We start from the raw sequence: 23,775 nt of genomic DNA on the forward strand, positions 1-23,775 counted from the left end.
GGGCCCAGTGCCCTCCCGCACAGCCCGCCCACGGTGGGACCGTCCGCCTCGGCACCCGGTACCCCTTTCCCACCCAAACTTTTCGCATCAGTTACAGTATATATTATAAAAGGTATACAGTCGTACAACGCTTGCTCTCTGTAGAAGATACAGAAACCCAGTTTTTAAATTAAAATCTCATGCCCCGTCGTCCAGAGATAAGGATTGGGGTATGTTTTCTGTCCACAGTGTTTACCTTCTATGTATCCACGTGTGTATATAATTAAATGAAATATAAATTACATGATTCTACATGTAAATTATTCTGTGTGTTAGCACGTGACGTGAGATGCTGGTTCTCCCAGACTTGGCCACCTACGCTTGGCCGTTTGCCCAAGCAGTCGCCTCCAAGCTGGGTCCCCAAACCCGGTGTCACTCACGTGCTCCACCAACACGCTCGGTCGCGTCCCGGCAGGCGCCTCATGGCGCGGGAGGAACACGCAGGTCTTGTCCTCATGGGGGTTCCTTTCCAAAAACAGGAACCGGACTTGAAAACTTGTTTCCTGTCAAAAATGTACTAAGATTATTTAAGCGGGAGGCATTTGCATTTTTTAAAAAACATTTTTTTAAACCTGTACCTAAGCCACTGAAATTTTGGGGTTTTTGCTGAGTGGGTTAAATTTTAAAACTGGTATTTTCTTTAAACGCTAAGAAGGCGCCTTCCCCTCTCCCGAGGCCTGGAGGAAGCTGGGACTTCACAATCTGATTGTAACAGGCGCGACCAGCTTTTGTTGGGGGCGGGGGGGGGGTGGCGCGGAGGTCTGAGCTTAAGGGTTTGTTAAATATTTTTCTCTACAAAGTGCGGGAAGTTAGCCCCCCCCCCCCCCCCCGGCAGGAACAGAGCCCCAAGCACAGCCCAGGGCACGCAGGCGCGTGAGAGGCTCTCAAATGCAGCACAAACTTATGCCCCAAATTCACCCGCTGTGTCTCTGAAGACGAGCGCGGGCTGGGTGTCCTGCATTCTCTTCCGCTAGCTCTGCGCACTCCAGGCTGCAGAGCCCGCACTCGGCCAAGTGTGGGATGCACGGAGGGCGCTGGCTGCGGGCGGCCGGGCGTCGGCGAGCCCCGTAGCGGGGGTCTCAGCCCAGCACACGGAGCTGGGGGCTCCTGTAGGGATGTGCCCTGGGGACCCCGGGACAGGCCTGTGGGCCCTGCCCTTGGCCGTCCAGGTGGGTTGAGTGACTGAGCAGGACTTCAGGTCGGGGTCGCCCTGTGCAGCCCGCCTCGAAGTCACCCGCTGCCGGGGTCCGCCGGGGCTCCCGCGGCTCGCACCTCAGGCACTCACGCGGGGCCTTGTAGGTGTGCGGCAGCTGCTTGGAGGGCAGAGGGCAGGGAGGGACAGGACCCTGGGGTAAGGAGGGTCCCCAGGATGAAGACTCTCCCGGGTCCCATGGAGTAAACAGGGTCCACGTCTCCCGTGTATCGCCTGGGTCAGGATGCCCCTTCGGCCAGGGTCCCAGAGCCATACCCGTGGCTGATGACAACGGGACAGTTGCTGCTGACCAAGGACACCTCGCTGCAGACACCTTGCTAAGAGCCGGGCAGGAACTGTCCGGGTCATTTCTCTGACAGTGCTGCCAGGTCGGGTCGTGAATTCTCAGAGAGGTCAAGTGCCCTGCCTGAGGCCACACAGCCACGAGGAAGCCGAGCCCGGGTCTGAGCCCCTGTGCTGAATCTCAGGCAAAACGCCCCCGTGGGTCTGTGGCTTCCCTTCTTTTCTCTTTCCCTGTCCCCGCGACCATATTGTCCCTCTCTTCTCCCAAGACCCTAAGAGGGAGACCAAATGCGGTGAAGTCGGCTCGCGGAAGCTTCTCCCCCATCATAGACGATCTGGAGGGGGCAACCTGTCACCTCCCGGTGATTTTTCTGTCCCACGGAAGACAGGGGGTTCCAGGGGAGCCGCCGACAGGTGTGGGAGGCCAGCGGGAGGGAGGCCCGCCAGGAATGTTCCAGAAGAAAAAGACGGTTTTCAAAGTTTCTCAAAAGAGGGCAGAGGAGTGCTTCAGACGTCCCCAGAAAACACACGGAGAAGCACGCTGGAAAGTGGTCAGGGAAAAGTTTATTGGGAACTTGGCCCCTGGAGCCGGTGAGGGTTCTTTGTTTGCTGGTCACAGCCCCACCAAGTACAACGAGGTGCTTTCCCACATCTTGTCAAAGGACAGCATTTCCTCCCTCCTTTCTCCTCGGGCTGATTAGCGGGTCGGGCAGTGGCGTGAGGACATGTTGGGGGAAGGAAAATGGGGGTCATTTTGGAAAACCTCTTTGTGGATGGGTCGGGAATGGGGAGAAAATGAATAGTTATAAGCTCATTTCCATAGAAACTGTCTCATTATCATGCTGGCTGCCCGCTGGACGAGGCAGGGCTTCCTGCCAGCAAACGGGCTCCACAATTAAGTGTCCCCTGCTCGCCCGGCTGCCAGCGAAGCCGGTCAGGAAAGATGGCTCCCAAGCCCAGCCAGCCCGCACAGAGGGACTGTCAAATTCTCTGTTTTCTTGAAAGAGCAGACATCTGTGTGGGGGTTTTACTGGGCGCATAAAACCTGCAAGTGAGCCCCGCGTAACGATGAGGCGAGGGCCGTCAGGAGGCGGCTCCCACTGCAAAATCTCGTGCTCAGCCCTCACTGCTGATTTCCTCCTGGAAGCAGCACGGGCAGGTCTCCCGGGCACCCCCAAAGACAGTGAACAAAAGAAAGTGGAACAATTAGGTTTAAAATCACTTCCTGGGCCGTGCCCTTTGTGTTCCGCGTGACGCGGCCTGGTCCCCGCGCTCGCGCGGGAGGCACTTTGCCACGGAGCATCTCGGGCCGGCAGATCTCCTCGGGGGCCGTGGGAGCCGCCCCGCGCCCCCACGAGCAGGCTCCCGCGGAGCCGCCCCCCGTCTGCCCCTCCGGTGCCCGCGCTCCCGCATGGCAGCCTCGCCCCGTCCCGTGCGGAGCCGCGCTGTGCCGGCCTCGTGGCCGCCCACGAGTGTAGCTAGGGCTGCGGGAGGGGCCACACGTGTCAGAGAAGAGCAGGATTTCTTCCAAAGATCATCGTGAATGGCATGGAGACGGCGGCGCCCGGAGAACCGCTCTCCGAGACCCGGCCGGCTTGCTCCCCGCCTTTGTGGTAGAACAGACTCCAGGTGACATTTACCAGCTTAGCTCGGGGGCAGCGTGCAACTCGGCGGCGTGAGAGGCATTCGCGTGCGGTGTGGCCATCACCAGTCTCTACCCCAAACTTTTTCATCCTCTCCAACAAAAACTACGTCCCCATTCAGCACCGAGCCCCCGTGCCCCCTCCCTCCCGCCCCTGGCAACCTCTTCTCTTTTCCGTCTTTCTGGATTTGCTGGCTTATCTTTTTAAGATGGAACAGCTTATCCCGGGGAAGCAAAGATTACCTAAGCTCCTCCAAGATCCGCAGCCCTCGGGAGCCGGCCTGGAGCCCCCTCTCCCTCGGCCGGGGTCGTCCTCTGTATGCATTTATTAATCGCCCGTTTACCCTGGTTTTGTAAGAGGCCTGTTGGGACAGGAATGACCCTGCCCCTGGGAAGTGAATAATCGGGGACTGACAGCAGTGAGACGCTCGCCCGCCGCGGAGGCGTGACACCCTGATGGGCACGGGGAAGACCGGACCGTGTCGTGAAGCCTGGCAGGGACACGGGATGTCCCGGGGGTGTCAAGCGCAGGTCTGAGCTCCGCTGTCTTTAACCTTCAGCGTCTCGGACGAGGCAAGGACTGGATTGACCCCATTTTACCGCCTCCAACGCCCGGGCCGCAGGAGGCCCAAGGTCAAGGGTCAGGACGGCTGCCCGTTCAAGAGCGGCTGCAGGGCCTGGAAATCTGGAAGCACAGCTTCCAGGCGCTTTGGGAAGCTACGGCGGGGGCAGTTTCACAGACACAGCTCTGCTCTGTGGCCAAACCGAGCGTCTGCCCGAGGGAAGGAATGAGCTCCTCGGGCCTGTCTGCGCGTAGTGGGTGCTCAGGGGAAACCTTCAAAGTCTGTCAATTAAATTAAGGGGCGACGTAGCCTCCTAGCACTGTCGTAACCCAGGACCAGAGATGGGTGCTCTCCCCCTGTTCCGGAGGCCAGCAGTCTGAGGTCCATGTGTCCGTGGGCACCTTGCTTCCTGCCTGGGCCAAGTCAGAGTCCCCCCGCCGGCCTGCCCCGCATCCCCTGCGGGTCCGCTGGCTCCCCTGCCTCGTCTTCACACCGCCTCTGTCTGTGTGCGTGCGTCTGGGTCCGGTTCTCCTCCCATCACGAGGACACAGGCCATGTGGAATCGAGACCCACCTTAAAGACCTCATCCTAACCTGTTACATCCACAATGGCCCTATCTCCAAATATGGCCGCATTCTGGGGTACCGGGGCTCAGGACCCCAACATGTAAATTTGGGGGGGCACAGTTCAACCCACAACAATGAATACTTGCCCACTTCATCCCACATGACACCAGCTTTCCAATGGGCCTCTGGGGGGACGTCCAGCTGCCCCGTCCTTGGCTCTTGTCATCCCCAGGGTGCGGGGGCGTGTCCGGCCGGCCTCGGCAACCCCTCTAAAACAATCATGGGGTGCAGATCATCTGTGGTTGTGACGCTGGCCCCCCACCCAGAAACCCGTGTCTGCCACAGACCCCAGAGTCCTCTGCCCGTGAATTCCTCGCCCCTCAGATGTCCAGCCAACAGCTTAAGTGGGCTTCGTGACAAACACAGGAGATCACTCCCTTTTCGTGGTTTTCTAAGGTTCGAAAAGTGATTTGGAATAATTTTAGGTTGTCCTGGGGTTGGCAGACAGTGTGATAGGCAATCCGAGAAGACAAAGTTTTTAAACGGAAGCATTTTGCTTCCTTGTTTCTAATTTCTAGAAACATGATCAGTGTCAGCCGGTGAGGTCGGGCGACAGCCTCCAGGAGCCATTTGCTCACCCGGGGCCGGCCTGGGGGCCCTTGCATGGAGCGAGAGCGGAGCCCGGCCCCCGCCCCCCGCCCCCGAGAGCCGCCGTGCAATCCCATAAGCAATCTGCTGACCGGACAGGAAACTTCGCTGTGTCCAGGGCTGCGCGTGTCTGGAAGGGCCGGGCGTGAAGCGTGAGGAATTGGCAGCTAAGTGCCGGCGGCAGCTGGTGGCCTGCAAGGGGTATGGGTGAGCGAGGTCACCTGCACCAGAATGAGGTCTCAGCTGGGTCGCTGGCGCCGACAGGCCTTGCCGCGTTGACGGGATAAGACACCGGAGAGGCAGTTCCAGGGGAGGGGCCATTTTGGGGTCCCCTGGGAAACGGGGTGTGGGGGGCAGGGCTGGCCCCGACAAACGCCTGGTCAGCTGCCGTGTCGGGAGCCCAGTGTGCCCCTTCTCCCACCCCCTGGTGTTTTGGGGCCCGTGCTGGTGCCCCAGCCAGTCAGGGCGGGGCTGCTGCCCTCTAGAGTCTTCTCGCCACCCCGAGTTCAGACATTTTTGATCTCTCGGTTGGCCCTCCTGTCTGTGACACCATGGGGGAGAGTTTGGGTCTCTGCGTCTGGTGGTGCAGTGTGTGAGAAAAAGCTCAGACGGGGCTCCAGGCCTGTGCGGCTGATGGCAGAAGCTCCAGGGGTGTCCTCTATGCCTCTGTGCTGCCACAGGCCGAACTCTCCCAGTGCGACCTCCCACCCGGGCTCAGCGATGGGGTTGCAGCCTCCTTTCCCCGTGCTTGCTCCATCCACATTACCGAACGCTTACAAAATGCAAGCTGAGAAGGGCCTCAGAGAGGGGCTTTGGGGCATGGAAGGGGGTGTCGGGACAGCAGGGTAGAGCCCCCCGTAGCCCCTGGCCCTTCCTGCGTCTGGGTCTGAGGGCTACACTGGAACCTCACCTTGCTTTCCGTTTGGCTGAAATTCATTAAGTGCCAGGAAATCATGGATTTCCAAGCCCAGCTTTTCCCATAGCCTTCCACTTAAGCAGAGAAAATCAAATTGATGCCGGACAGTAACAAGAAACAGCTCCCAGAGAGCTCTGCCGGGAGCCGCGCGGCCGGCGGCAGACACCATGCTGAGGTTGCCATGCCGGGTGTCACAGGCCAGGTGTCTGACTGTGGCGAGCACACTCGGGAGTTGTGTGGGAGCACCTCGGATACTTCTGAAAGGAGAATGAGCTTCCCCAGGCCCATGGCAGGCACCTGACTTCCCTTTAAGCCTCCCGTACGTCAGGGCTCCCGTTAAATGGGGCCTTTGCAGGGGTACAGCCCTGGGACAGCGTTTCACAGGTGGCCCGTGGCCTTCTCCTGAAGTGAGAAAGTGCTCCTGGAGCGAAGCCCCTTGTGCATGGCTGGGCCCTGGCCAGATCCTTCCTGCGGTCGGCGGGAGGTGGGTGCGTGAGAGGTGTAGCTCAGGCCGTGTTCTTGGCCTCCGTGAGTGAACTCAGGTCTCAGCTGTGGCGTGGGATGGTCACTGGGCCAAACGGTTTTCGGTGCCGTGAGCCCAGTGTGCTTAGAAGCCCACCATTTGTGCTGGCTCACTTTGTGCTCCTGGCAGCCCTACAAAGCAGGCACCCTGTCACCCCACTGGGCAGATGCTGCCAGGAGGCCCAGAGACCTCAAGGCACTTGCCTGGGAATACACAGCAACACACAGCCAGATGCTGTCGAGTGAGATCAAATACCGTCCTCTAAACCACCACTCAGGCCTGCCTCTCTCCTGCCTCCCGGTCAGAAGGACCTCTGGAGACTTACAGCGAGCTGCTGCAGCCAGTGAGGACTCCGTCAGTGCCGGTCTACACCCTACTGCTACCACTACCAGCAGCCAGCTTGAGAAGAGAATGCTCAAGGGCATTATCAAGAGAAGAGGAAGGAGGAGCTGAAGGTTCTCTCCGAGAGCTGGGGCGAAGGCCTCTGTCCCTGGCCCCCGTTCTGCATGAGAAGCTTTGATGTGAGAGGAATTTCTAAAATTGGGTACGTCCAACAGCAGCCCGCCAGTCGGCAATCAGTAGAATCAGAGACTCCCAGTTCTCTGGGAGTTCAGCGCCTGGGCCGCGGGTCGGGGCCGTGGATTGGGGCCATGGGCCGGTGTGGGGGAGCAGGTGTTGGGACAGGCCCTGGCTGGAGGCAGAAGGAGGTGGGTTCCCTGCTTGTCACCAGGGGCACACGAACGCTCAGGGGCAGCCGGGGGGACATTCTCCCCACTGCAGTGGAAGTAGGGAGGGGGACCTGCTCTGCACCCCCGCACTCCCGCCCATCCGCTGCGGGCCGTGGCGCCAGCCTTGCGCAGTGAGCAAGTGGCCATTTCCAGTCCTGCCACAGCCATGGAGCACAGGAACAGGTGGGAAGATCGTGGAGACTTGTAAATTAGTTGCTAATGAGGAAGTTAGGAGATTTGCTGAGGCATAAACAATGAGAAGCTGGAGAAAGAAGATAAATGGGTGCGGGCTCTTCCCTCCCCACCCCCACCCGCGCGCTTGCAGACTCCGGGTTAGACGGGCTGAGATGCAGATCCCAAGGCCGGGTTAATGGGAAGAAATTGGTTGAAAATGTAGAGACAATTAATTGGATTAATATGCCAGCGAGGTGACGGTGGTGTCAGGGTGCCCGGGCAGAGGTGGGGGGCTGACGTGACTGGGCCACATGCCGCCTGCCTGGCCCCATGTCAAGTGCTCTGCGGACGTCCTGTCACTGGTCCCCACAAGGACCTGATGGGGGCCCCATGGCTCCCGTCTACAGAGAAGCTGCAGGAGCGGAGCCCGGGAAGCCCTCCTGGTGACGGAGGCCCCGGGTTCCAGGACCAGCAATGAGACATCTTGCAGGACCACGAGGTGGCTGTCCGGGGCTCTCTGACCACAACAGACGAGCTGTGAAGACGGGGACCCCGAGAGCCGGCCCACCTGCCCCGGGCGTCAGCCACGCTATGCGGCGGGGCTGTCTCCTGAACCACGTGCAGATTTCCGTGCGCCCTTATCCACAAAACCACAGATCTGGGACCTCAGGAGAAGCTGGACTTCATGACATCAGACTGCTGAGATCTTCCCGCGTCGGCCTCGTGTTCTGAGTATGTGCGGCTGGAAACATGGTCGTCCAGCTGGTCAAGAGCCTGTTCACTTGACTGACACCGACTTGCCGCTGGCTTTCTCAGGGACGTCGGGGCCGGGAGACCTGTGTGCGGGGCTCAGAGCCCAGAGCAGGGTCCTGGTAGACTGGATTCCAGGCTAGGAGCTGTGCGTAGCCACACGACCAGCTGGGGCAGGCCAGGGCTTGTCTGTGCCTCAGTTTCCCGATCCACGCAATGGGGGTAACATCGCGGCTTGCTCCTGAGGTTATCGGTAAGAGGGTTGGCGGCTCCTTCCCGGCCAGCGCATGGACGCTGGTCACCGCCTGGACCAGGAGTGTGACGATGAATCGGACAAACAAGGAAGCCCACCTCGGGGCCCACCGTACCTACCACGCCCGCCTCGGCAGCCCCCCCGTTGCCGCGCCAGCTCTTGGCGCCCTCTGGCCGGCGTCGGGTCTTGGGGGGAAGGAAGGGAAGGAACCGGCGTCGGCTCCAGCCCCTGGCGCCTCTCGGAGCAGCAGGCCTGTCCTCTGGCTCCCGGTCCCGGGCCGGCCGTGCTCGGGTCAGCAGCAAGCTAACGCCTTTGTCAGGGTGATTAATAGTGCTGGGGATTGTCGTTAATTCACTGCCTAATGACTACGGCCGACGCGCTCCGAGTAATCGGGTGATGTATGTGGGGAGCACCCACCTCATGGCAGAGGTGAAAATCATTTCGACAAGTCAAATATTGTCACAGGGAGCAAATGGCTCTCCCTGTTAATAAAAATTAATGAATTTTTTTCTTTCTTTCTTTCTTTTTTTTTTCTCGCCACTGGCCTGCTAAATGAAGTTGCGGAGTGGCTGAGCCGGGCGAGCTCGGCGGGCTTAAGCACTTTATTTGATGGTTAAAACTAGAAACGTCTTTATTAGGGCAAAATGCAGCCAGAGGGCCAGGGTGGGTGTCGGCCACCGGAGGCTGAAGCTGGTGGCTGCTCTGGGGTGGGGGCCAGCGAGAGGCTCCCCCACGTCTGCAGGGGGTGCGGCTGCCCCTGGCTCTCGGGCAAGGAGGGTGGGGGCCCCCAGCGGATTGCTCGGATTGCTCGTCCCTCCTGTCTGCAGCCCCGTGTGGAGGCGGCATCGGGGAGGGAGCAGGTGCCCGGTCAGTGCAGCCACGCCAGGAGGGTCTTCCTGGCCCCTCGAGAGCTGCGGCACAGGAAGGCAGCATCTCCTGCGGGGCGGCAGGGGGCTCTGACCCTCTCCCCAAACCGGGGGATGGCCTGCCTCTGAGGGCCCCAGGCTGTGCAACCCCCACCCTGCTCTGCTGGGGACCAGGGCAGCCCAGGGAGCCTAGGGGGCCTTGAAGGAGGGGAAGGCGTGGGGAGGACCCACCAGCCATCTCTCAAAGCAAGACGCCACCGACCACCCGTCCCCAGGGCTGGGGGCGAGGGGACACGGCGGACCCCTCTGCCACCGCGTGCAATCGCCGGTTTTCATTCTGAGCGGCCACGGCTGTGGGGGTGCAGACCTGCCCTGCCTGGGGTCGAGGCCCGCCGGGAATGTGCTTCACCTCCCAAAGCTCTGGCTGCCGGTGCCTCCAGGCCCAGCTCTCCTGCCCTGCTCCCCGCCCCGAGGGCACCCCAGGCCCACCAGGACCCCACACCTCACCCGGGCCTTCGGGTGGAGGGCAGGCACTCGGGAGCGGCTTTCTTCCTCTTGTGATTTTATTTCAGGGCAACATTTGTTTACTTGCGGCGTGACTTGCTTCGGCCTGTGAATGGCAGCCACAGGCCCAGTTGGTAGGAACTGGAGAGATAAATATGTCTATAAATAGTCTGGTGGCGGTTGTGGGGGTGTTTGCTCAGGGTTAACCCATTCCTGGTCCACAGGGTGCCCGCACAGGGAGGGAAAGCAAAGCAGAGAACAGCAGGGGCAGAACCCGTCCTCTCCCCGTGGTGCTCCCGTGGGATGTCCCCTGCAGGGGCAGCTCCTGGGCCTGGCCTGCAGAACCTCCCATGGGGACTCCAGCGCGTGCTCCCAAACCCTCCCCCCCGCCCAGGCCTGCCACCAGCAGGTGCGGCCGTCGCCTGCCTCGGCTCGTTCCCTCGGCACCCTGTTAAGGCTTCTGGGTCTGCAAAATCCCATGTGTTAGTGAGTGTTGGGGTCCCAGGCTGAACTGGTTCCTGGGTTCCTCCTCCTCTCCCTCCGTCGGGGGTACCCAGACCCCATGGTGCACCGGGCTGAGTGCGGGAAGAGCCCCAGGCAGCTCCCAGGGGAGAAAGCAGCCGCTGGGTCCTGCCACCAGCACAGTCACCCAATGCCCAGCCTGGAGGGGTGCTGGGTGAGGACGGAGCCCCCGGGGCACTCGGGTCGTGCTGGCGGCTGGCGCTGCCTGTGTTCGCTGTGTGGGTGCGTTGATGCTTTGAAACTCCCGACAGGTGGGGTGTACCCCTCTGGTACAGAGAGGGGGGACCAAGTCCAGACAGCCTCCCTGGGCACGCGGAAGAGCCCGCCGTGCGTACAGGCTGGAGAACCAGCTGGGACGAGGAGGGAGAGAGCGCCGGACCCGGCCGAGGGCTGTCGATGGGGCCTCGTTCTCCTCCATGGAAGAGGCTGTGGGAGGGTTTCGCTGGTGCTGAGCGCACACTGCGGTCTCAGAGACTTGCACACCCGCATTCACGGCAGCGCTATCCACGGGAGCCGAGACGGGGACACGGCCCAGGTATCCAGCAGCACACGCTGGATATACAGACGTGGTCCGTCCGCACGATGGAATGTTCCTCAGCTTTCCGAAGGAAGGGGGTGCTGACCCCGCTGCAGCTCAGGGGACCTCGAGAACGTTCAGTGAGATAAACCAGAAATGACAAACCCTATAGGATTCCACTTATAGAAGGTCCCTATGACATCCGATTCGGGGACAGAAAGGAGAAGGGTGGACGCCAGGAGCTGGGGGTGGGGAGGGAGTGTTTCATGGGGACAGACTCGGTTTGGGAAGATGGGAAGGTTCTGGAGAAAGATGGCGGTGATGGTTGTACAACAGTGTGGACGTACTTAATACCCCTGAACTGTGCACTTAAAATGGTTAAAATGGTAAATGTTATGTGGCTTTTACCACGATTTTTTTAAAAAAGTGCACTCTTCTATTGCCAGATGTCAGGTTACATAGGGAGCCGGTGTCTGGGGCCAACCTCCCTCGGTATCTGAGCAGGCTTGTGGGCCGGGGTCCCCCTGGGGCATCCGCAGTGCGGACGTGAGGGTTCTAGGAGAATACTGCTGCTCGGCCGCCGGTGCACACAGTGCTTAGCACGGGGGGCCGGGGAGAGTTGGCTGTGATTTAGAAGAAAAACAGACAGATTTGAGCAATCCGTGGGCTACCTCGCTGCCCCCAGGGCTCGGGGAAGTGGTGTATTAACCAAGGAATAAAGGAGAGGAAGAAAAAAGGCCAAATCACATCTCTCTGAAACAAAGAGGCTTCGTACCAGGAACGAGCCTTGATAGAAATTACAGTGGCATCGCGAGCCATTCAGTGCCTGCCCGGGGCGATGGAGGCAGTGAGGAAATAGGGGTGGGGGCTTGAAACGAGAGCAGCGCCGTCCCTGGAGCATTGCGCGGATAAATAATCGTCTTAGAATAATGCACTCGCCTTCAGCAGAGGCCAGGTGGTCTGGACGGCGGGCGGAGCCCCTGCGGCCCCAGGTCAGCTCGACCGGACCCGGGGCTCGGGGGCCAGGGAGGGGCGTGGCGGGCAGTGGGCTCCTGGTGCTCCGTCCGGGCAGGCAGCCCCTGCACCCAGGCCTGGCTGCGGGTGCGAGCTGAGGAGGGCCCAGGAGGGGGCATGTGGTGTGGCAGGCGAGGCGTGTGCAGGGCCCCGTCTGTCCTGTGTGTGGTGGGGCCGTGGGGCAGGAGGAGCCCTTTTGCACCCCTTCTGGATCCTGGAGGCCCTCTGGCAGCCACAAGCCAGCCCCACCTTTGGTCACAGGGTGGAGACCTGGCATCCCAGGGTCTGAGGGCCGCAGCTCAAGCTCCATCCCCAGCAAAGGGTCTCGGTTGGGCCCTGCGTCCCCCTAGAGCGTCAGTTTCTTCACCTGCGGAATGGGCAGGCCGTCCCCGCTTCATGGAGCTGTGACAGAGGACGGACACAGGGAGCCTAGGCGGGGGTTGGCGGCCCCAGGCCACTTCCTGGGACTGTTGTAAAAAGTACCATGAACTGGGGGCCTCTGTGGTCCCACGGCCACCTCCCCCATCTCCAGGGAGACTCATCTCAACTCACAGAGTCAGGAGCTGCCCCATCCTTGTGACATCCTGGGTGACCGTCCCGGGTAGGATGTGGGAGGCATGGGGGCCACTCCAGCCAGAGTTGGACGGCCTGGACCTGTCACAGTGCATGGGGGACAAGCCGCTGGGCTTTCCGACCTCACTCCAAGGAGGAGACCTCACTCCAAGGAGGAGACCTCACTCCAAGGAGGAGATGGCCCCGAGCGCCGTCCCTGGCTCGCTCCGTGTTTGAGAGGAAGGAAGAGCCTGTGTGACAGTGGCCAGGCCAAGAGGTGGCCATGCCTCTGGACTGGGGAGACGAGGGAGGAAGCCCCACCTTTGTGGAGACGTTTCCGTGCAGGCGCTGCTTGGAAAGGGCGGTGAGCCGGGCGCCATCCCAGGCTCTCACGGGCCCTAATGACAATTCCGCCATCCGCCCTGCAGCTGGGGCTCGTCGCCCTCCGTCCCTGTGGGCAAGGTCCCGGGCGTGGGTTTGAGAATATAAATGACAATTGATTATTATTAATATTTAGCATGTTTACAGAAACGTCTTTTCTCGGTGCTATTAATCTGCCGTGTTAATAGCAGCCGTGCTCCCGCTCTCGCTCGCCGGCGGTGCGGCGAGGCGAATGCCAATGAGCCGTGGGCCTGAGGCGGCCGCCGGAGGCCTGGTTGGGAGGCGGCCCCGGGTGGCGGCGGCTCCTGGCGGGGGCATTCCTGGAGGCGAGGCTGCTTTGCTGCCGTCCTAAAGCCGAGGCCCAGGGCTGTGGGGACAGTCATCGCGTTTGCTGCAGGGGATGAAAGCACAAGAAGGCTGGCCAGACAGAACCCTCGGTTCCTGCGTCCCTTTCTAGCAGACCGTTTCCGGAAGTGGGCCTGCAGTCCCAAGACCCCTTCCATGGAGGAGGGGGCTTCTCCCCACGTGGCTGCCCTGGACAGAGACAAACCCGCACAGAAATCCTCCACTAGAAATAAAACATCTGACTTCAGCGTCTTCCCCGCCGGCTCCCGCAGACCCAGCCTGACTGAGTGCGTGTCTCTCTGTCCCTCCTTATCCCCGAGCAGGAGTAGCGGGCGGGAGGGCAGGCGACCCCACCGGCTGTGAATTAGGGGGCGCTGTCTGGGGTCTCTGAGGGGCCCAGGGCGCAGTACTCCTCCCTGCTTGGTCGGAGAGGTAAGAGTCAGAAGATGAGAACTAAGGGCTCACCTCGGTTCCCCAGAAGGGCTCAGGCTGGACCGCTCCTCTCAGCGAGAGGGCCAGGCAGGCTCGGGCTGAGCCCCAGAACCCAGAGTGGTTGCCCCACCCCTGCAATGCTAGACCCGGCAGGCCACTTCATGTGGGTGGAGGGAGGGCATCCTTGAAGGGACAATAGGGAAACAGGCCCCCTTCCCAAGGTGGGGGCTGGCTGGAGCAAACCAGGTACTTGCCCCAGATTAACTGATCAGTCAAGTGGGGGGAGAAGAGCCAGGGAGTCGTGCTAATGGGTTCCATCCTTGGGGAGGGAAGCAGTGAAGATTCCTGCCTTCTACCTTCCCTGGTAAGAATTGTCCTCAAGATGGTCCTCACATCCATCCACCATCCATCCATCTGTCCGTCTATCCATCCACCCCTCCATCCCTCCATCCCTCCATCGGTCCATCCGTCTGTCCATCCGTCTGTCTATCCATCCATGCATTTATTCACTCCTCCACCTATCTCTCCATCTGCCCACTCATCTTCTCACCACCCATTCATCCCTCTATCCGTCAGTTTATCCGTTCATTTCCTGCGTATCTTCCTTGGGACATGAGGAAGGCCATCAGTAAACGGCAGGACAGCTTTTCAGGTGTGTCCTCATGGCAGCTGGAACATGGGGGTTGGGTAGAACGGAGTCTGAGAGTTTTAGAATCAGGACTGGGCAGGCCCCCGCTGGGCCCCGGCTGCCAGTGTGGCCGTGAGCAAGTACTCACTCCCTGAACTTCCGGGTGATGTCTCAATTCTGCCTCCCCTAAATCAAGGGCAGTGCTGGCTACGTGCTCCCTGGGCCCAGTCAGCACCGAGCAGGCTGCGTGACCCCAAGGGGCAAGCTGCCTCCGGTGCCCACAGCTGCCCGCAGGCTGCAGAACCAAGGAGAAGACAGTGCTCTGAGCAGGCCCACCTGCAGCTTCCCCGGTTCCTTCCAGCGCGGCCTGGACGGGGCTCTGCGGGGACGTGGGCGGTTCCGTCAATGGCCACTTCTTCCAAGTGTCTCCAAGGGTAAAGCATGGGCACCATATCCCTTCTCCTGGGACCAAACGGGTTACCAGAAGCATGAGGACCCTCCTGAACTAACGTGGCAAGTTTGCAGCTTGTTGGAAGCAGGTCAGTGGTGAGTGAGTCAGGACCCGGGCGCTGGTCTGGATTTCTGGAAACCTTCTGGACATTTTAAGAAGATGTGACTCCCCCCGTGTTAAACCCTATCTGCCCATGTATGCATTCCTATTGTTTCAGCCCCGAAGGGGTACACCTACTCACCAGAGCCACAGACCCCCTTGCCCGCCCCGGCCCCCGTTTCAGGTCAGCCCTTGCCTCCTAAACACACCTGGGTCTCTTCGGAGCAGGAACAAATCTTAGATTGGTTTCCAGTGCAGTTCAATGTCCATCTGATCCTTTTGACTCAAGGGTCCACTCAGCCCCGGCCCCCGCCCCCACCCCCGCCCCCCCGTGTCCTCGTATCTGGCACCGTCAGACCCAGGGTCGTGCAGCTTTGCCAGGAGGCCCGGTCAGTCTGCCCACAAGAGACCATTGCTCCTCTGAGAGGGGAGCCATGAATCTCTGGGTCCAGACCTGCTGGGGGAGCGCTCCCGGCCGAGGGCTCGCTGCCGTGCCTGGTGGGGCTCCAGGAGTGTTCGCGAGCACCCAGACCGAGCTGGCGTGTCCAGACAGGGAGGATGTCTGTCCCCATGTTCAGCCCCAAATATGTTCTTGAAGAGACATTTGGGCGGCCCGGAGCTCCAGCCGGCTGGGTCTAGGCCTGGACATCATACCACTCACCTTGAGCGTCCAGCGTCGTTGTCACCTGCTCGGGGAGGGCGTGTCTATCCCCCTGTACCCCTCAGCCTGGGGGGCCGGCTGACGAACGGAGGGGCTGCCTGGGCCGTTGGGGGTCCTCTTCTGAGGATGAGCACAGGAGGGCCGAGCAAGCGATGGGGCCTCTGTGGGATGATGGGAGGGTCCCTGCCTGGGCCATGGGGGGTCCTCTTCTGAGGATGAGCACAGGAGGGCCGAGCAAGCGATGAGGCCTCTGTGGGATGATGGGAGGGTCCCTGCGTGGGCTCCGTGAGCTGGCTGCAGAGTGCAGGGTGGACCCCAGGCGGCAGCCAGGAAGCAGGTGGCGCCCCAGGGCACGGCTGGGCAGGGCCGTCACCCCAGATCTGCGGGGCAGATGACACGCTGACCCTGTAGGGCCTGGATGGGGTTTGCTGCCGGCCGCCCAGGCCACCAGAGGAGGTCAGCACACTGAGGTCCGGTCTTGAGACGCTCAGCTCCTGGAGGTCATGGCAACCTCTCCCCTCTCTCTCCATGATCTCTTCTCCCCCACTGGGGGATGTGGGTGCCCACCTGAGGGTCCTCATCAAATCAGCGGAGGACACTTCGCTTTTGACCCACAGACCCCGAGGTGACCGCCAGACGGGCTCTCATGGGGCGGGGTCCACAAGTCGAGCTGCTGGTCCCCTGAGGCTGGGCCCACCCGGGCCACCAGCTGGCCTGTCGTCACGTCAGACCCTCTTCAGGGCATTCTTCCCTCTTCCCAAGTACAGCACGTCCACTTCTGTCTCTAGCCCCAAACGATGGGGATGAGACACAATTAAGCAGAAAAGAAAACCGGCCAAGAATGCGATTCCCGTTTGACCCCAGGTCGCCCACCCGTTCTGTGTCTGAGAGAACCTTGTTTCTTCCTCTGGGGAGGAGAGACGGCATCTCCGCGTGTGCGTTCGGGGGACGGAAGCTCTGTGCCGGTGCTTTGGGGCGAGACCCAGCCGACACAGGCCTGGTCAGATCTCCCCCGCCCAGGCCCGGCTTTGAAAGTAACCAGATGGTTCCCTACACACCCGTTCTCCCCTCTTCTGGGGCTTCTGCCCTGGTGGCTGTGGGGTGACCTGTAGCCCCAGTGCCCCCCAAACAGGGCTGGGCTGGGTGTGAGGAGCACAGCCGCTGGGGGTGTGGGCTTCAGCCTGCTTCCTCTCTGTGTGCCTCTGTTTCCCCATCTGTAAAGTGGGCAGGTCCGCAGCGAGAAGGTGGTACCCATGGGGGGGCCTGTGCCTCCCAGGAGCGCTCAGATTGGGGGTGGATTAGGGACCGCCTTTAGCCCCCAATCACCACCCAGGGCTGCCACCCCCTGGGGACCTCCTGAGGGTGGGGTCAGCGTGCCTGACCTGAACGGGAACAGCGGTATCACACGGGTTTGTAAGAATTAACATTTTCAAATCTCTGTGGCACCGCGTTCTGATAACGCCCAGTGTTCTGAGACACGCGTGGTATCGCGTCCATCTCAACCCCGGGAACAGGCAGACGAACGTCCCATCGGGCACGGGTTCCCGGTGGATCTGCCCCCGAGAGTTCATCGGGGGCATTAGGGCAGGAGGGTGCTGGGCCTGAAGGGGAGAAGGGGCAGATTTCCGGGGCCCACTCGCAGGGCCAGGTGCTGGGCGCCTCGCGGGCCTCCCTGCCCCAGCCCCGCCTGGCACCGCTGTCGGCACCGAGTGTGGAGATAACGGAGTTCCCCAGCCCCGGGCAATCGGCAACAACTTCTCTGCTTTCTTCCGAAGCCCAGAGAGTGAAGGGTTGGGGGGACCGGGGCCAGGCTGCTGCAGGGTCTACACCCGCCTCCCTGCTCTCCGCCTGCTCGTCACGGGGACCGTCCCCGTGGTTGGTCACACGCTATCGCCAGGCCCGTTGGTGCCCTCGTGAGCAAGAGGTCCCCTGGCATTTCTCGAGTTTACTGGGGACACCAGTCGTCAGCCTCAGAGGCTGGTTCTGTGGTTTTGGAGCTCGCCCCCACCCCGGGCCAGACAGAAGAGAGTGATTCAACACGTTCTCGTGGACCCGCCGGAGCCGAAGGGACGACGTCACTTCGCACACGGGCGTAGTGGGGAGTGGGTGGGTGCTCTCTTAGTAGAGATTATAACAGAAATCACGGTACATTCACACACAGCCATAAGAACAGACAGAGAAATGCAGGCCGCTTCTCGCCCTGTGGTCCCGGTGTGGCAGCAGGACACCCCGACGTGGACACAGGGCAGGGTCCCGACGTTGTGAACCCCTCAGGTGCCGGCCTGCGCACTTAGCTCAACAGCCCAGGGAGGTCCGTGCAGCCAGCAGCACAGCCGCGAGGCAGGGCCGCGGGCACCCGGCCCTTAGTGATACCGCCCTCGCCTCATCCTCCGAAAATCTCCTGCCTCCCCCACTCCCCCGTGAACGCCCATCTTTAGCAGGCCCTGGGGTCACCCTCAATATGCGGTTCTCTCTTCAGGCGTTCTCGCTCATCTTTCTCCTCCTCGACTCCACGGTTTCCAGGAGCAAGCCCGTAGAAGTGGCCGGAAGCAGCCGGCGCCTGGGGCCCACTTGGGTGGGGCTGAGGAGCTGGCCAGCAGCCTCCTCCCTCGGTGGGTCTCTCTGTGTCCGAGGAGCCCGCGTGCCCGGCGGGGTGGGCCTGCAGAGGCTGGGCTGTCTGGGCACGGGCACGGAGGCTTGGGGCCCGAGGGACGAGTACCCAGCCGTGGCGTGAGCGCACGGCCCGGTGGGCTGGGGCAGGCCACATCAGGCATCCAGAGGCACAAAGTCTGGAGTAAAGAAGGGGTGTTCTGGAGGTCAGTGAGCCCAGGGAGAGCTGCCCAGGGCCCTGGGGAGAGCTGGTCCTGGACAGGGCTCTCTGTCGTCCCTCGCCTGGCAAGTGGGCGGTGCCACCATTCCCAAGATGACACTCGCAGGGCACTCGCAGGCTGGTATCAGGATGCCCCTGGGAGGTTCTTTCGGGACCACGGTGGGGGCCCTGGAGCACCGGCCCTCTGCCTTGAGGGAGGGAGGGCAAGGTGGCCTCGGTTCCTCAGCTCCCAAGCCCCACATGGAGCCTTTCGCTTCTCAGGGGTGTCCATGCAGAGGACAGCCGTGCCCTCCTGCCCACAGCAGCCTCCCTGGCACAGCCCGCACACCACATTCACCGCCCAGGCCTCGGCCCTGCCGACCCCCGCCAGACGCGCCAGCACGTTCCAGGGCTCCTCCTCGGAACACAGGAGAGGAGGGACTGGAGTAAACCACATATGGACCCAGAAGAATTCTCTCCCACCACGCCAGCCGAGGTCAGGGCTCCAGTCCGCCGACTCCCCCGTGTAACAGCGGGAGGACCTGCACCTTCGGGGGTCGGTGGTCTTCACGCCGCTGATCACACCCTCGAGGTGCTGCTTCTGCCGCCGAGGCAGGGGACGGCCTGGGAGGGACCGGCTGGCTGGCTGGGCACCGTCCTGACTGGGGGCCGTCTCTCTTGTCTCGCTCTCTCCAGACCCGGACATCCTGGCTGGGGCTTTGAGGTTTAGATGGGGCTGTCTGGGGAGCGGGTGGGGGTGCTTCTGATCAGGGGTTATTTGCTACCATTAGGGAAGGAGGGGGTACAAGGCTGCCACTGTGGGGCTGGAAGAGAACAAGCCCTAAACTCAGGGCTCAGGGTGGGACCCAGGCAGGTTGGGACGGAGGACGTGGTAGCCCCCAGCCCGTGTGGTCCAGACCCGGGGAACAGCTAGGTTTCTTCACTTCTCTGACCTGTTTTCTGAGACCGAATGTCCATTCTTCATAGATTGAGCAGCCTGTGACAAGCCTCCAAACAGGGTTTCATCCTGAAGTCCCCAAGAGGTCAGTGACCTGGCCGGGGAGGGGGGGGTGACCTGCAGCAGGTGCCCCGTGGCCATGGCTCAGGATGGCTCCACTGGCTCACCAGCTCCAGTCTCCCTCCCCTCTCCTCCCTGCTTTTATGATTTTTTAGTAAGTCTCCCAAAAGAATTTTTAGGAATGATGGACTCAGTCATGAACCCTTAGCCTGAAATTACCGCAAAACCCAAATAAAGGACCTCAGCTCTCCCAACAAGTAAACAACACACGATTGCACAGCCTATATTTCCAAAGTCATAAAAAGCTCCCGTTCTTGGCTCTGCATGCTGACTTTCGAGAGAGTGCTGGTTGGAATGTGCTGGCGGTCCTGGGGGCCTGGGGAAAATGATGCCCAGTCCCTGTACGTGCCCGCCTCGCCCAGGGCAGAGGGGCTCCTGGCTGGAGCTCAGGGCTGAGGAAGATGCTCTTTGGATCCTGCCTCGCCGGTTGCTCAGGGACCCTGGGGAGCTGGGCAATTTGTGCAGGTCTGCCCGGAAGGCTCCGGCGGCCCTCAGCAGCTCGCGGCTTTCTCCAGGGCCTGGGGCTGTTTGCTGCACCTCATTTTCTCCAAATGCCTCCTGCACACTGATGAGGTCTCCTCACCCCACCTGTGAGAGAAGAGCTGTCTCTCCCCCAATAGCGGGGGCCGCGGAACGGAGACCTGGCTTCTCCTGGCGGCTTCAGGCAATCACTTAACCCCTGTACCCGCCGGGGGTGGGAGGCCAGCCGTGCACTGCCTGCCTTTAATCAGCAGGAAACACCACCTTTCTCTCCTAAACTGTTTGCTCGGCCAGTAAATTAAACATGCCCTTAAAGCGTTGGTTTTCCTCCAGTAGGTGAGGAGTTTTGGGAAGTAGAATTCAAACAGGAAAAAAAAAAAAAAAAAAGCCCCCAAAGAGCCCTGAGAAGAATATGCACGGGATGGGACCCCTCCCCACTTTCTGCCCGAGCAGATCCTAATTGTCCTGGAAGGCAACGGCATCGCACCCCGAGGCGCACGGGGAGGGGCTCCCAACCTGATTCAGGGTGTGAGCGCTGTGCTTACCGGTCCCAGATGATGAGGTGGCATGTTAATTACCCCCTTCTAATTTACCTTTACGCTGCGCACAGGCTCCGGGAAGGCTTATGGGGGTGTTCTTTCAGACCCCGCGACTCAGGGCGTTCTGGCGGAGGGAGCCATAGCCGCCCTTCTGCTGTTGCAATTTTGAAAGGGGCCTGCGAGTCAATGAGAAGGGAACCGTTGGCCACTTTCATAATAATTACTTCTGCGAAGCCTGTTAAATTAAGTGTGATCCCCGTGATTTTTTTTTCAAGACTTTGGTTTCTTTTGAAAGAAAACATTTTCTTCCTTCCCGGCGTATCTGTTTGCCACCGGCGTGAGGGCTCTGAAGTCACTTCTGCCCGCGAGCGTCGCCGGGCCCCGGGGGACTTCTGTTCCGGAAGCTACCCTGAGTGGGGGAGGTGGGTGGGCGAGGCAGGGTCCCTGTCCCGGGGTTTCAGGCCAGCGCACAAGGGACTTGGGCAGAAACATCCGGGTTGGAGGTCGGCGGGCGCCCTCTGGCCCTCTGGCCCTTCGCTGACCTCCCCGTTTCCACGCGGCGCAATCCACATCCGTGTAACATACAAGGTCAGCTTTTGAGCAGGAATAGCTCATTTGTCACGTTCACACAGGTGGGCAGCCAACACCTCTCTCTCAGTCTAGAGCATTTTCTTCCCCAAGGGAGACCCCGTGTAGATACTCCTGGGGCCCCTCCCCCCCAGCTCCCAGCAGCCACTGGCATGAATTCTGTCTCCTGGACTTGCCTCTTCTGGACACTTCCTGTGATCGGAGCGTGCCGTGTGGGCCTCCGTGCCGGCGCCCTTCACCCAGCGTCACGTTTTCCGGGTGCTTCCACGCCACAGTGAGGGGAGGGGGTGTCCGAACTGAGCAACCGTCCGCCGTAGGGACAGACATGTCCGTTGATGTGCTGGTTTGTGGGTGGACACGGGATTGTCGTGCCCTTGGGAACTCTGGACATACTGCTGCTGGCACCCAGCTGTCTGCCCGCTTCCCGTGTCTCTGGGCAGAGCCGCTTTCCTGGCTGACCGCTCCTCCTTGCTCTCCCCATTCCTCCCCCGGCCCACATCTCGCAGTCTGCTGTGCCTCAGGCCTGGCGCACCTCCAGGTACCAGTATCTTGGCACCAACCGTCGCCTAGGAAAGACCCCAAAGAGAGGCCTGCACCAGACCTCAGACCCACTGACCTGCAGCCCCACGAACCCCACATTTGTGACCTCAGCGGACCTTTGTCTTAACTGGCCCTTAGGTCATCAGGAGCTCAGGAACCCATCCCCTGGCCCCACCAAGACGCCCAGAGCTGCCCAGGTGTTGGGGCAGATTTCATGTTCATCCAAATTCTCAGTCCTCCCAAGAACATGAGACATGTCCCTGACCCCTAATTTCCAAGGCCAGACACAAACCGGAATGGTTCTGGAGAGATTACTTCACTACCAGCCCTGGGTTGGGTGCCCTCTCCGATGGCTTTCCCCACTGTTCCCAAACTCATGGAGCACGGGCGGCTCCTTTCCTCGCTTTCCTAAAGCAGGAGGGGCCGATGGGTCCTCAGGGGCTGCGTGGGGCCACGCGGAGCCGCGCAACTCTGGGGGGGCTCTGAACCCTGCGTCCCCGCATCCCTGGAGCACAGAGCAAAGGGGATGTCTCCTGGGCGGGGGTGGCGGTCTGCGCCCTCAGTTCCCATTCTGCCCTGTGTCCCAAGTGGTCCCCGCGTGTCACGCACGGGGGAGGGTGAGCCGCAGAGCTTGACGCTGCCTTGTCTCCTTCAGGTGACGGCGACATTGTAAATAACATGCATGAGCCCGACCCGGACCTGCTGGCCGGCGAGAGCGCGGAGTACGAGACGGAGGACAGCGTTGTGTCCCCCATCCCCATGGGGCCGCCGTCCCCCTTCCCCACCAGCGAGGACTTCACCCCCAAGGAGGGCTCGCCGTACGAAGCCCCCGTCTACATTCCTGAGGACATTCCCATCCCGCCGGACTTTGAGCTCCGAGAGTCCTCTATCCCAGGGGCCGGCCTGGGGATCTGGGCCAAGAAGAGGATGGAAATCGGGGCGAGGTTTGGCCCTTACATGGGGGCACCCCGGGCCACGTGGAAGGAGGCAGACTTTGGATGGGAGGTGAGCATTCCCGTGTGAGCGTGATTGATCACGGCCATTTATCTTGTGTTCAATCTATTTATAAAGCCGGGCTGAGCAGTGCTGCCTGAGGCGGGAGGCTCGGTCGGAGAGAGCGCTCGAATGTCACATTTCCCAGGCTTATTTGGTCCTGCAGCTTGCATGACGCGACTCAGCAAACATCAGCGGTCCTCGTGGGCGCCTGTCAGCCCCCATAGGCTAGGCCTGCTCTCTTCCCGGAAATGTGTCTTTAATGAGCTCATGTCTTAAAACACCCGTGCTCCCCGTCTGGGTCTTAGGTGCTAAGGCTACAGTCTCTGCAGAACCGTGCAGATTAATGGAATGTTCAGAAACAGGAGTCTCTACTCTGGGGAATGCTTCTGCAGATGGGGGCCTACCTCCTGCAATGGGGGAGCAACTCATAAAACATGCCTGGTGGCCTTGCTGCCCCCAGACGCCCACTGCACGTCCGTGCCAGAGCCCCCGGCCCGCCGTGCCCTGGTCAGCAGGCTCTCTAAGACGAATCCCCACTTCTCAGATAACGGGGGGGCAAGTCCCATCCTGCCAGGGAGGGGCATCCTGCGGCTCAGACTTCCCGAACAATCTGGAGCCTGTATGCAGTCGGGAGAGGGGAGGCCTGTTAGGCGAGGGGTGCCGCTGTCCACAAAAGCATCCCTCGAGGATTTGGGGGTCTTGTGAGCTGGTCTTCGTGGGGACCACAAGCCCACAGAAGTGTGCTCCCTGCAGGCCCTGGCCATTCTGCCAGCCTTGCACAGCCAATGCTCGGTGGTATTTTTGGCAGAGACCCTGCCTGGGCAGAAACTGCAGATGCAAACCCAGATTCCTTCTGGGTGTTTCACAACTTCCAGAAGTGCTTGCTGGAGGTCAGCTCTAGGAAGGGGCAAAGAGTCCAAGGAGGGAAGAGGGCCCTGTGCGGCGAGAGGATATGGCCCATGGTGGCAAGTGGGGTGTGGACACCGGGGGCGTGGGGCACCAGCTGAAAGCCCAGGGCTTTGAGGGTTTAGGTGAGAGGCGGGTCGACTAGATGGATGAAGGCGTGGAAAGGCCACAACCGCCAGTGGTGGGATCCAGTGTGTCCCCTGCTGTCTGGAGGTGGCAGACAGGTGTGTGCCACTCAAGGTCGGGGTCCCCTTCAGAGCAGGCCAGCCGGGGGCCTGAGAGCAGGGTGCGGTGGTAGCAAAGGAGTTTGAAATCCCTGTGGCTCTGTGGCATGTTGCTCTTTCGTGGCTCGTGGGGTCACCCCTCAGGGGACCAAGGGGAGCCCTTTGCAGACTCGGCCTGTGCTGTTCTCCCCACCCGGCTGTTCAGGAGAGGGCTTCAAGGCTCAGAGAGAGGCTCACTGTTTAGTTAGCAGGCTGCCTGCAGAGGGCAGAGGGTACACGATCCCCACGGGTAGCGCGTTGGACGACCTTGAGGCAACTTTGGGCTTGTCTGCTCTGATACAAGTTT

At 60.9% G+C, this 23,775-nt stretch overlaps 1 protein-coding gene across 3 annotated transcripts in view; it reads left to right on the forward strand.

Moving 5' to 3' along the window:
- The window catches only part of PRDM16 (PR/SET domain 16), a 310,231-nt gene that overhangs the window by 80,569 nt on the left and 205,887 nt on the right, over nt 1-23,775 (forward strand). For all 3 annotated transcript variants that reach the window (XM_057305269.1, XM_057305270.1, XM_026520018.4), the window contains exon 2: nt 21,959-22,308. In XM_057305269.1, the coding sequence (XP_057161252.1) occupies nt 21,959-22,308 (350 nt within the window). The remainder of the gene's footprint in view (nt 1-21,958; nt 22,309-23,775) is intronic.

Source organism: Ursus arctos, unplaced genomic scaffold (genome assembly GCF_023065955.2).
Source record: "Ursus arctos isolate Adak ecotype North America unplaced genomic scaffold, UrsArc2.0 scaffold_32, whole genome shotgun sequence".
Taxonomy (NCBI): domain Eukaryota; kingdom Metazoa; phylum Chordata; class Mammalia; order Carnivora; family Ursidae; genus Ursus; species Ursus arctos.